This window comes from Haliaeetus albicilla, chromosome 13 (genome assembly GCF_947461875.1).
Source record: "Haliaeetus albicilla chromosome 13, bHalAlb1.1, whole genome shotgun sequence".
NCBI lineage: Eukaryota > Metazoa > Chordata > Aves > Accipitriformes > Accipitridae > Haliaeetus > Haliaeetus albicilla.
In genome coordinates, this window is record NC_091495.1 from 23,266,550 (window position 1) to 23,280,540 (window position 13,991).

The window sequence follows — 13,991 nt, forward strand, 5'->3', positions numbered from 1 at the left end:
CCGTTTGTGGTTTACTGGCCTTACAAGTAAGAGTCACTTGCATGACCAAGTCTGTTCTTTGACTCAGCTGCCCATCAAACTATAATGAAGCAGAGCTGCTTGTGGCAGAACATAGTTTATTTTTGTAAGTGTATTACAAGGGCTAGGAATGTTTTATTTTTATCTTCACTCAAAGAAAGACCTAAACCCAAGGCCCTGACCACCTGTGGTCATTAAAGATGTCATGGTGTGTTCTTCAGGAGGAAGAATGTTAACTGAAACTGAGAACTTGCTAGGATACTAGGATTAGTACCTTCTGCTTTCTAAATTCCTCTGCAGTGTGAAGCAGAGAAATTATTGCTATATTTCTTTCCTAGAAACCATTATGACTGTTAAGTAAGGTAGCTGTCTGCTTGGAATTACCTTCTGCACTGTGCCTCAGGGGTAATTACATTTTAAATGGTGAATAAAGTGATTCACTTTTGATTTATCTGGGTACTAGCTACTATCATTAATTCTGCGCATTAGAGTAGACCTTCATGTGATGGAGCCTACCATCATTCTACCTCCAGTGAAGGCCTTAGGCACTCACTAAACTAAAGAGCTGGTGGGACTGAATCCTATGTTGCCACAGAGGGCTTCTTTGAACAGGTAAGCAGCACTGCTGCTTGGTGTTTTTCTGAAAGGAGAGAGTAGGGCTCAAATGTAGTCCTGTCTACTCCTACATCTCTTCACAGCTGTGTCAAACAAAGGCCTAGAAAAGTCAGCAAAGATGCACTTCATTCTTCTCCTGACAGTGCTCACCAAGCAAGGACATTATTACTTTTAGATTTTCTTACACTCAGCTGAAAAGGAATTTTTGGTCTTTGAACCTCATGGTCACAGCTCCCCAGGCTATCCAAATTTGAGCATCATGTCATTACTACCCACACAGGTTACCTGTTGTGCTGCCCTCTTGCTCCCCTAAGTGCTCAAATTCATCCACACGTGCTTCTGTCTGCCTCAGGGAGAGGCTTTTTGGGGGTCCTGAAAAACACCTTTTCCTATGTGCTGTGGTTGGGGTTTGAACAAGTTTAGAATCACATATAGATTTTTAAGGCCAGAAGAGACTATCCACAATCTCTTAAATAGGTTAAAAAACTGTCTCTGGCAATTTCTGTACCAATGGAGTAAATTGTGGTCCCAATGACTACAATTGTACCCCCCCCCGCCCCCCCCCCAAAAAAGAGGGGGGGTCTGGTCCCTGCCTCTTGCTGCTGTGCACTATACCTGGATAACATACCTTATTTAACATTTAGTCTCATGTGATCATCAGAGTTTCACATATCTGGACAAAAAATCTGAATACTCCATCTCTGATTCAGAAAACCACATTAAGAAAAGTTAAGAAAAGGAATTCAAAATGAGTGAACAATGGTGGATTGACACCCAGGAATTTAAGACAACAGACAATAATGCAGTGTTCATATTTTCAGTGGCCAACTATAGTTTAATAAAAAAGTTCCTGAGCCACAGGACAGTTACTCTGTTAAAAGCCTAGACAGAAGAAACTACAACTGGGGATTTTAAAATTACCTAAATAACAGTATTTCTCTTACTTAATAGCTAAACTTTAAAGGAAACAGATAGGGGAATGGATCATGCAGCTGGTTCTCCAAAGGTAAACTAAGGTCATTGACTAAAAACCTGCAGAAACAAAACTTGTGATTGTAGCAAGTGTCCTGATTTAGTATATAATATAGCCACAGAAGACAGTTTTGTTTTTAAAAAGTATGCAGTCTGAACATGACTGGATCTTTCAGTGTATGGGAAATTGCAGAGAAGGTCCAAGCACCAAATATTTTTCCTTGTCTAGACAGCTCACTCAAAGGTCTCCTGTTTTACAGCCGGAAAGGGCATTTGTTTCTTTAATCACCCTGTAAAGCTTGAGGCTTGTAATCAGCAATTCTCTTGCTATATGGAGACAAAGCAAGGGGAAAAACTAAAAATATGAAACTAATATGTCCTATGCCTATGCAATGACTAAAGCAGTTCTCTGTAATTACAACCTGTTTTAGAATCCATGACTCAGTGCTGCCTGCTTTAATCAAAACTCTTTTGATGTAGCATCACCACGATCTAAAGAAAGGCAAAACATGTGTGCACTCAAGCGCATTCCTATACCGCTCAACAGCGTGTTCCTGTTTTCTGCCAACCTGAACAAGATGAAGGCATACTTAACCTCAGGCATGATATTTAAATCTCACTGAAATCTACTTACATGGCAAAGTCTCTGGAAGAGGAACTGTTTCCTAGGACAGTTTTGTACAGTGCTTAGGGGAACAGAGCTCTGATTCTGAGACTTCCAGGGCTGCCCATAACACCCATACATAAAAATCACTGTCATGAGAAAATTAGAAAAATGAATATTTGAATAAAGACTTTGGCTATTTAGAGGCAATAATGCTTGATGGTCATTCCACCATTGCGATGATGTGGGTAAGAAAGAGATTCTTGTTTCTCCCTTTTCGTTCTTACTTCTCTAGCCAGCCTCCAGATAAGAAGTAGTTGATGCCCTAAAACATCTCTATCAGCAAATTTGAGAAGGCTGGTGAAGTCTGTGATTACTCATTGTGAAACAAGAAGGTAGCTCACAGAGGCACACTCTGGAGATGCATACTTGAATCTGTTTGGCAGAAGCCTGAGCTATCTTCAGTATTTAACCAGAGATTTGGTGAAGCTAACAAGTTGTCTACTGCATAAAATTCACTCCACGTAACAGATAATACTCTGCCCCAAAAGGAGTCCTAGATTTGCCATACCCTTTTCCTAAAGCTGCCTTGTCTTCCCTGTAGATGGCTGGAATTATGGTTGTGATGTGCAGTTACAGCAAACATCTACTCTCTTAAAATGTCTTTGGTGGCAGAGGTAACAGTTATGCACTGTTCACAGCTCTGCTCTTTGTTTCCCTGATCTTCAGACTTCTTAGGTATGCAGTCATCTTAAACAATGGACAATGTAGCATCTTTGTGTATAGATTTGTAAGTTATTCTTTGATCACAGAATGATCTGTGGATGCTCCGTGCAAGGCTCAGATGGGTGACCTATTCAGTGGACAAGGAAAGGAGAACAGGATACAAGACAGTAAGTGAAGGGAAAGGAAGAAGCAGAGCTCTGGTTGGTGGGATGTGTAAGTTTTTTTTGGAGTGCCTATTGAGGCAAGCAGTGAAGGTCAGGGCTTGGAGCAGAGAGAGAGAAAAGTGAGGGAGCCACTGAGAGACATACAGGATTGGACATGGAGACAGAAGAGGCGCTTGGGGCAGGGTATTGACTTAAGCGTCAGAAAACCTCTAACTTGGGTTTTTGCCAACACAGTTGACTAGCAGCCAACTGGGTAGAACGCTGCCTTTACAGGAACCCCAGAGAGCACAACAGGGAGCTAGGGAGTGCTCCAAGAGCCTCCTGTTCAGCGAGTGTGGTGCAGCCAAATTGCTGAGTCTGGGGCCAGGTGGCAGTGGAATGTCACCGCTACAACAGAAGTTTGTCTACACCTTGGAAGAAGACACAGTCTCCACAGCTGTTCAGTTTACTTTGGCCAATGGCCATAAAAACTCCATACCAGGACTGAACCACATGGGGTTCTTAAATGTTTTATGTTGTTGTTGTTTCTGACTTTTCAAAAAAACGAGTCAAACTCATACAAAACCAGTCTGGAGATATGGAAAATATACTCCAGGTACAGAGAGGCGTCTGAGCCCAGCAAAATTTCCTTAGGTTCTTTCTCTGATGGTATAAACAGTTACTCTCACTCACTTAACCAGAAGTAAATTCACAGAGGCACATAGTGTAAAGAACAGTAGCTCCTGCGGCTGGAAGCCACATCCTTTTGCAGTACCTGGAATGTCAGACATTCCGTTTGTTTCTGATCATTTTGGTTTGTCTTGCCTTTTCACATGAAGCTGACACCACTACAAATATTTAAAACCGACGCCATCAGTGCTCCCTTCAAATGAGTTTTTTCAACTCTAGAATTGTTTTTATTAAAATGACAGAATGGAGAAACTAATAGTGGCAGAAGAGGAGTGCTGTGGCTTCAGAAGACTAGAAGTACCCTTGCTTTGCCAAGTTATTAAAATACTTTTCCAAGTGCTGAATATAAAGTCTGATCTGTATTCCATACACACCACCAATTACTTGTGAAGCACATTCAACTGTTTTTGTACTTGTTGTTTTATTCTTCATTAAAAAGTTCCAAAACTACTCACAACCCTGGAAATAAGATCTTGTGATTTCATCTTTTTCTATTTAGTAGAAGTTTGGCTTTTTTGTTCTAATGGAGATTAACTTTGTAGTACTTCATCATATGCGATGGTAACCCTTCCCTGGGAACTGTGTTACTTTATTAACTGTCAGAGATCCAGACAGAGGGGCTCATTGTTTCTGGTACATCCCCTAAAATTAGATGCCACAGACTTTTTTTTTTTTTTTTTTTTAAGTTGTGTTTCTATTCAGTTCTGCCTTTTTTAATTTCAGAGAGTTTGATTTCACAAGGTTAATAAGTGTTCTTCTAACTTTGGTTTGGAATAAAGTGTTTGGTTTCTACTAAGAGCAGGCTGCATTCTTCCCTGACCACTTTTTTTTTTTTTTTCAGCTATGCTCAACAGTGAGGCAAAACACCTGCTACTACTTTTCTTTTAGAGAAATTGAAGATATTTAACTATATCCTTCCTAAATACTGGGTGAAAAGTATACATACTGCCAAAAGAGTCCATGAACATGCTTTGGAATTATCCCCATTCCTTGAAATCACAAAATACTGCCTTGCCCATCAATCACTGGAGTTACTCAGATTCTCTCTCCCTAGCCTACTTGACCAGGCCTTTGACTTGGCAGTAAGAGAATGTTTCTTTCAACTTATGCCATGATTACAAAATAAAGTAAATGTTTAGAGAGGAAAAGCACCAAAAATACTGCAGGATGTTTTTTAGTTATCAATAATAATTAAAACACCAATAGGGTGTTTGATGTCATGCTATATCTAAATACACAGCACGTATTCCCTTACATCAACATAACAGTATTCTTGCCAGCAGTGTATTTCATTCCATTAGATATTATATTACTAACTATATGGCAGGTTATATGCCAGCTTATATGCCAGCTCATATGCCAGCTCATATAATAACGCTATAGTGCTGTTTTTCCTCTGGTAAAAGTAGGGGGAGTAAATGCAACAGTTAGACAGAAGTTTCAATACACATCCTCCACTGAAGGAAGAAACTTTTCACTATCCCTAAGTGAACTATGGGAAGAGCTGGCCCATGAAAACCAATCACATGCGGATTTACTGGCCTATAATTTGGGATAGGGAACAGCTTGCTTACTTCTTGGATGCTTGAGATCCACTACCCATAGTTTTTAATACTGAGCTATCACCTGCTCAGTGCTTTCTTCTGTATGCATCCTGCCAAACTACTACCATATAATTTTTTCCCCTTCTGAACTTTTCCCACAAGGCTTCTTGTCTTGAACAGTCCTCTCATCCACAAGAACAGCCATTCTTCACCCAGTTAGGGAAATTTTTGTTTTATGTCGGCATCACTGACTGACTGCACAAAGCCACTTATCTTTTTGGTATCATTGAGCACAAGTCTCCTATTTTAAATTCAGTGCAGGAGAGCAGCATCATTAGCAAGTGTGTGCATTCCATTAGCAACAGGATATATTCTCATGCTATAACCAAATAAAAATCCTAGTTACACCTAAATTCTAGGCTCCTGGTTGATGTTTCTCACCAGGGTTATTACTGGAGCAGCTTTTACAATCTTGTATGAAAAATACCTGTATAAGCATACCTGCATACATTTACAAAGAATAAGCTGGCTTTAGCACTGTAAAGATCTAATTACTGCCATTTACTCTGTTTCTGCGATTTCAAAATGCCTGAGGTTCTATCATAGATAGCATTTTACTACAATTTCTCACTAGAGTTACTTCTGTTGTATGGATGCTTCATCTGCATCTTTTGAAAAAAAAAGGTCTTGACAAACAAGATTCTGTTGTCTCACACACAGCAATGAGAACATTCAGGCAGCTCAGGCTTGCTGCTAATGCACCTAAGAAGCTTTAAATTAAATAACCCTAAATATTTATGGCAGGAAGGTCTTACCCACTGAAGCTTATCAGAAGCCTGAGTTCCAAACTCACTTTACATGCATTTTATATGTATTTATTCCTTCCACCCTTGCTATAAGATAGAAATAATTTCCCATCTGTGAATAGGTTTTCATATTATTATAGTTGTCCACAGGTTTCATGTATCTTAACATAGAATATCTTTCCCTCCTTTGCCATCATTTGCCATAGTTAGGTTAATATTCCTTCTTTTTAACTAATTTCTTTTGCTCAAAAAAATATAATCCAATGTTAAGATAGCAAAATTATTAAATATCAAGAAAAGTAAAACACAGGTTGTAAAAAAACCCAATAACTTCCTTACATTGCCTATTTTTTACATTTCCTGTTGTACTTCTTACGATTCAAACAGCAACATAGCACTCCATGCATCTACAACAAAGAACGAAGGGCCCTTAGGTGGCAGATTGCAGAGTTAATAGTGGTTTTGGGGGTATTAGACCCAAACTGACTACTTTTCTCACCCAACTAATAACAGCAAATCAATGGGAATGCATTATTGTAACTTGTCTCACCTTCACATGTTAGGCCATCTGCAGACACAGAAAAGCCCCGCTCACATATGCACTGGTAAGAACCACCCGTGTTGAGACACTCCCCATGAGGTGAACAGAGGTCAGATCTCTCACATTCATTGATATCTGAAAACACAGAGACATTAATAGCTTTGCAAATCCTCATACCCTTAATGTTAAAAAGGTCTTAAAAGCAGCTTTTATTTCCACTAGCAGTGTAAATAGCTACATAAACGGGGCTTATTTTCCAGAGTAACCAAATCTGGGATCATTCTTAAACTATGCATAGGCATCAGTATGTTCTGCTGCATCATACTCTCACTATATCACTCTCTGAGATGAGGATGACCAGATGAGAGTGATTGGTGAGGTATCAGTATAAGCTCCATACTAGCCAAAATTTCTTCTGTGTTAGGGGAATTCTCAGATGGCTCCATCTCACTGCTTTTTGATTGCTGCATGCTGGTCAACTTGTGCATCTGGCTCCATGTGTCACCAGCAGGTCTGGAGCTGCATCTCTCCCAGTAGGCTGATTTTATATAATTTAAAGCCAAATGCTCTTTTTTGCTCATGGGGAATGGGAATGGTCCCAAAAGGTTGCTATATAAAAGTCTGTCATCATTGCTTTTTTTTTTTTTAAAAAAACTTAGAAAGCATTTTTCAAACACTGCCTTTCAGACTTGTGAATCTTAAAAACAAACATTTCTTTCTGACTGATGTCTCATCTTAACAACAAAACCTGTCATCAGAACTTAAGGACTGCATTCATTCATTAAGGAGGTACCACTTCCACAGGAATTACCGTTCACATTGTAATTGCATTTTTGTATTTTGCTTTACAAAAACCTATTAAGAAGTTTTCAGTACCATGCTGAGATGAAACACAAATTTACAAACAAAACTTACATATGCCTTATTCATCCATCATCACAGATACTAGAATTTCTTATTCTTAACTGTGTCTTTTGCTGCTTAGATACTGGCCACTGTTACAGCCATACAAAATGCATCAAAGTAGACAGTAATTTTGATAGACTAGAAAATGATGATTTCAATACCATCATTTCAAGACCCATGACATCCATTATAGAATTTTCTTTAGATACAGACTGATTCTGTCCTGTGTGTAAACCTTCCAGGCCAGTACGTTGAAGTCATGGCACATATGTGGAAAGAACAAAGGCAGCTCAGGGAAGGGTAGTATCTGTATGAGGTGCACAGGGAAAAGTCAGTGCACTGCGCTTCATGCAACACCTACATGTATAAAGTTTTCTCTGAATTCATAGTCAATGCAGACCAATGACATACTTCCTGAAGCTCTCTGAAAGGCGGGTAAGGTGGGAGATCAGCAATGACAAGGACAATATGGTACCTTCTCAGGACTCACACTATTCTCAAGACTAAGCTGTCAGTTTCTTAGAACTGCCAAAAAAATACTGGAAACCAAACCAGCTGATTACGCAAGGTGGAATGATGTATTAAAAGATACGAAAACAAAATTAACAATGTTAGGGAAATAGAGTATAATTCATCTGAAAAAGCAAACTGCATACTTTCCAATGTTTTGGACTCTTTTTCAACTTTGCTCCTTACCAAAACGAATGTTCCTAATTTCTAGTCTAGTCCAGATTCAACTTGCAAATACTGCATTCTGTGATAAATTTGCCAGTTTAATTCAACAGCTGTCTACTTTCTATTATGGTTTCCTTTGAACATAATAAGCCTATGATCAAGTCACCTCTCATTTTTTTCTTCAACAAAATAAACAGTTTAAAAACATTCAATCCTTACTCCCCCAGGCCATCAGCATTTTTGGGTTAATCTCTGACTCTCCTCAGCTGATGAGCATCCATTTTGCATTGTGGGCACCAGAATGTCAGTGTACAACAATGTGCCAAGAGCAGCTGTATCGGTGCAAAATAGAGGTAAACAAACTTTGCTTACTCCTGCTGGATATTCTGATTTTTCAGTCTTCTGGGGAGTGCATTAGTCCTACTGGCCACAGGGTTGCACTGGAAGCTCATATTCAGCTGACTGTCTCTGACCCCTACATCCTTCTCAGTGACTGTGTCCCAGAAGGAAGTCCACTGTCCTACAAGCATGACTGAGATTCCTTCTTCAATATAGAACTGGATATATTGAAACACATATTGTTTGCTCATACCCAGTATACCATATGATCAAGATCACTCTGCACTAGTGGCCTATTATCTGGACCTTTTACCATGCCCCTAATCTCTCCAGGTAAATTCTCTCAAAAATTTTATGGTTTTTCTTGCTATTACAGAACTCTGACAGAACTAACTTTCAGTCATTAAAAATGTCTCAGTTTAGCTGCTGCTTAAAATATTTTGAAGGTACTGTTGAAATTTAAAGAAGTCATCATTTACGATACAAGTATGACTAGTTTTGTCCAGTACCAAATACAGGGCAAGAAAATATACTGACAATTTCCATCTTTGACAAATAAAGATTATACTATTGCATCCTGTAACAGCTTAACAACAAGTAGTCAACACAGTAAAAAAAGTGTAACCATACTTAATTCTGCTAGCCAAAGATCTCTGTTTCTGTTCTTTCACTGTGTCTAGTTCTTTGCTATTCTAACTTGTCAGTATTCATTGTTATCAACTCCTACTTTCTTCCATTTGTTTTGATATTGATCTGGCTATTTCTCAAGCAGTTTCACTCCCCTCAGAGCAAGTTGTTATTTTTCAGTGTTGCTGGTCTTCCTTCTCAAGTGTGGCTCTCTCACCTGAAATGATTTCCAATTTTCATTCACATTTTTCTGTTAAAAATACTGTCTGTCCCTTAGTTGGCTCCTAACTGCTTTCAGATTTGTTATATTTATCCATTTAAAACATGAAGCCTATACACTACTACTTAGTGGAGTGAAGAGAATAGAGTGGTATCAAAACTGGCATTGATTTATAGCTTGTGATGCATTCTCTTTTATCTGCTAAAGCAAGGTCTAATACAGCACTTCCGTACATTGAATGCAACATTTTCTGAATTAGAAAGCAGTCACATAGAATACTCAAGAACTTTTACAGGGCATTTACTGTTGGTTGCACAAGATCTTCAACATAGATCAGCTGGAATACAGTCTCTCAGCTCAAGTCTAAAACGTGCATAAGAGAGCAGCCAAAGCAAAGTCCAGTGTCCTGTTCCTCCAGTCATTTAGAGCACAAACACGTGATCACTTCCAGCTCTAATACCATGGTTCTTGTCTCAAAAAAACAGATGGCAAATGGGATTCATGAGGCATGCCTGGGTGTTGTGCCAGCATGGAGTTGGGATCGTTCAGAACTAAAACCTGGGAAGTATTTTTCTGGGTTTGGCAATGCTGACTCAGCCTCAGATAACACATTCCCTTCCTCCCCACCCATTCTCCACAAAGCACTGCAAGTATTTTAGAGGTGAGAGAGGTTTATCTAATGTGACTTGACGCTAACTATACTGCTCTTCCTGTTACATCACTGATTCACAAACATAGAAGGTTCTGTCAAAATAAGCATTTCCAGGATCTGCAAAAATGCAGCACTGTATCTCTGTTAGTTCTAATACAGATTCTCTTTCAAGTTATGAAGGCTGAGATTTCAGCCTTGTGAAATAATTTCTCAGCATATATTTACAGAGAGAAATATAAAATGAGAAGAGTAAAAATGTACTACAAATGATAAATGAGTTTCTCTTCCTTAGCGAGATCTGTGACTATCACGAGTTATGCTTACGAACTTGCACATTTATAATAATGACACAGGTATTTTTTATAGCTATTTCATACCTTGACATCCCCTATTTGCTATCTGCTGGAAACCATCTGGACAGGTGCATTTGTAAGACCCATTAGTATTCATGCAGTTTCCTCCAAGGCAAATATCACTGTCTTGAAGGCATTCATCAACATCTGAAATAAAAATGTAACTGAATTATTAGATGATGTAAAAATTGATGAAACTTTTAATAGTGATACTTTTATACTGATGTAGCAACTTGAAGCTACAATGCCCTTTAACAACTGTGTGCGTGTGTGGAAATCAAGTTTACTACACTTTAGGATGTCCTTTTAATTTCCCTTTCATGATATCATCAAACTTCTTGTATTTCTAGAGAGCTTTAAAATTTGAGTTTGTATGTCATTTATTCCTAGCAAATACATCTAACGTGCTATCTGCATCTCTCATGAAAGCTGTCATAACAGATCTTTATACCACTCTCTACCCTACTATAATGGTGACTGTGGTGTTACAGTAATGCAGTGTCGTGGTTAACCCTGAGCCAGCAACTAAGCACCACGCAGCCACTCGCCGACTTTTCCCTTACCCAGTGGGAAGGGAGAGAATTGGGAAAAAAAGTAAAACTTGTGGGCTGAGATAAAGACAGTTTAATAGGACAGAAAGAAAGATGATAATAATATTAGTAATAATAATAATAGTAAAAGAATTGGAATATACACAAGTGATGCACCATGCAATTGTTCACCACTCACCAACTGATGCCCAGTTAGTTCCCGAGCAGTGATCCACTCCCCCCCGCCCCCCGCAAACTCTCCTAGGCATGATGTCCCATGGTATGGAATATCCCTTTGGCCAGTTTGGGTCAGCTGCCCTGGCTGTGTCCCCTCACAGCTTCTTGTGCCCCTCCAGCTTTAATGCAGGCTGGACGTGAGAAGCTGAAAAATCCTTGATTTAGTATAAACCTTACTTAGCAACAACTGAAAACATCAGTGTGTTATCAACATTCTTCTCATACTAAATCCAAAACACAGCACTATACCAGCTACTAGAAAGAAAATTAACTTTATCCCAGCCAAAATCAGGACAAGTAGCTAAAAAGAAATCCAAGCAGCTGTACATTTAGAAGACAGACACAAACATTGCCTACTAATACAAAGTTGTAGTTTGCAATATGCATTTTTGGACATGTTTAGACCACTACACAGAGATCCCTGAGTCGGAAGTGACCTGACTCAGTTGTCCCCCAGGGTACAGGCAAGCCCAAGCATAGCTGCTGTGTCACACCAGACAAGATGTGCCTGTGGAGACTACTCACAAAACAACCACGTGGACAGGAGGCTTGTAGGACAGGGACTACGCTGTGCGTCCTGCTGTGCTAACAGTTACTTTTTCATGCAGTTCATGCAATGCAATACAGCCATTTTGCAGGCTTAGCAGCTTGGTCTTGAAGCTGCTTTTGCACAGTGCTGCACCCAAGCCATAGATCCAGCAGTAGAGTCAGGGCATGCAGGGTCTAGCTCACAGCTGCTCATACACCACATTCCCAGCCTCAAGCCTCAGGCCTGCAGAATCTGCCCTAGTGTCTTAACGTCTATGGGATAAACATGCTGACTCGCACGTAGGAGGGCAAGTTTCAGGATACAAACTATATACAGAGTAATCCCATTTTTCAAGAATAGGACACTGGCATTGTCTCCAACTACAGTATTTTCTTCCATTGTCTTTCAAAGGGCTTAAAGGCAGCCGAATGGAGGAAACAGAGCACAGCTACTGTGGGTACAGGATTAACTCAGCAAGTGCCTACATTCCAGTGATATTCTACAGTTTTGTTTCACTACAGCTAAAGATCACAAGGTGTTTGATAACTGTGCCTCTAAGTTTTAAAAGCAAACAGAAAATGAGAGTCAAATAAAAGAAGCATCTCATAATCAACTTTCTCCTGCCTCCACAGTGCCCTACCTCATAATTCACTGAGTCTATTGATCTGATAATGCAGATAGTTTCCTTTGAAAAACAGTTATCAAAAACTTTTTACGCTGCCTTTGATTATTCTGATTTCTTAAGCATGGATTTTAGCTGATTAGAATTGTAACTTTTTCCTGCTTGCAGGAACGAATAACAATTGTAATTAAAAAAGAGGACATGACCTCATTTTCTACACTTACCTCTGGAAAGCCCACACTATATCAGAGTTCAACTATCCTTGGGATTTAATCTATTTGATAAATATAAGAAATAGGGATAGCCTTCTTACATAAATGAATGTTATTGCAGATAAAGCTGCACTTAATGCTGACAAAGTTCTGACCTTTTGATAACCACATGTTTTATAATAATTTTCGACTGAGAAATAAATTGTGGTTTATTTAAAACAGCAATTAATTTTGACTAGGAGCATGAGAAAAAATTAACGACTCCCTTGCACTGAGTTAATGCCAAGTCTCACAACAAGAAGGCATCTTCTGCCAAATTCAGTCAAAATGCATTATTTTCCATATAGGAGGCAAACCTCCCTTTCTCTGATGCAACTTTTCACAGGTCCTATGGTGGCTGCACAAGAATCTCCAGAAAAATCAGAGACAGTAACTCATGCTTGAGATGTTCAGTGCTTTTACCATCCTTTACACATGCATGTATTGAGCATTTTGGCTAGCAAAATCTCTGAAGGCTCCTGGGAGAACACTGGAGCCTCCTATGCTTCAGACAGACTCATTTCCAGTAACTCGAGTTCTTTGAGTTGTATAGTCTATATGTAAGTCCAGCTGGTGCATATTCATACTTCCTGTCAGTTGAGACAAGGCCACAGGTGTGCTCACACTTTGTGTTCCCTCATATTCAGAGCAACACAAAGCAAAAGTCTCAATGTCACTTCACCTCAAGAACAAGATGCTGAATGAGAGAGTAAGGCAGAAAGAAAATAAATGTGCATGCGGTCATGCATCTTGAAGACCTCTGACTACTAGGAAGTAACCTCTTTTTCTATCTTCAGGTGGAAGGTTGTGTGCATGGCCCACCTGTGGGTGGTCATGTAGTTCCAGGCTTCTAATTTCCAAGCAGATAATAGCAAGTGTCTACAGGTACTGCAGAAGCAAAAAGTTCTTCGGCCTTGGATAACAGAGTATACAGGCATTTGCAATAGGAATTATGGATTATTGCTCTCAGAACTGAAGGTATGAAGGCCTCAGTCCAGCTTTCTCATTTTCTGAAGAGTTCAGTGCAAGGATGCATACAGATCATGTATACACCAACATATAGAACAATTATTTGCAAATTACCTTTATTCTTAAACAAGTGAAATACTGTGCAAAGACTTCCAGACAAAAACTTCAGCCAGAGAGTTGCAAAAAGCACAGCTGAAAATGAGCACAGCATAATTCTGCCAAGTTCTGCAATCTCCCTAGAAGTTTGCACAAGTGTATAATGATCAAACCAGCAAACTGCTTCTTGAGCTGCTACATTTTTAAAAAAACTTCCAAAATAGAAGAAATCCGCATTAAATAAACAAGCACATTTCTTGCAAGTGATTTGCCAAACACATTGGCTTTACAGCCTGATACATTTTTGGGTATCCTCTGACATGACA

At 39.3% G+C, this 13,991-nt stretch overlaps 1 protein-coding gene across 8 annotated transcripts in view; it reads right to left on the reverse strand.

Moving 5' to 3' along the window:
• LTBP1 (latent transforming growth factor beta binding protein 1) overlaps positions 1-13,991 on the reverse strand; it is a 209,152-nt gene that overhangs the window by 37,170 nt on the left and 157,991 nt on the right. For all 8 annotated transcript variants that reach the window (XM_069800474.1, XM_069800473.1, XM_069800475.1 and 5 more), the window contains 2 exons: positions 10,456-10,578; positions 6,669-6,794 (listed from right to left, as the gene is read on the reverse strand). In XM_069800474.1, the coding sequence (XP_069656575.1) occupies positions 6,669-6,794; positions 10,456-10,578 (249 nt within the window). The remainder of the gene's footprint in view (positions 1-6,668; positions 6,795-10,455; positions 10,579-13,991) is intronic.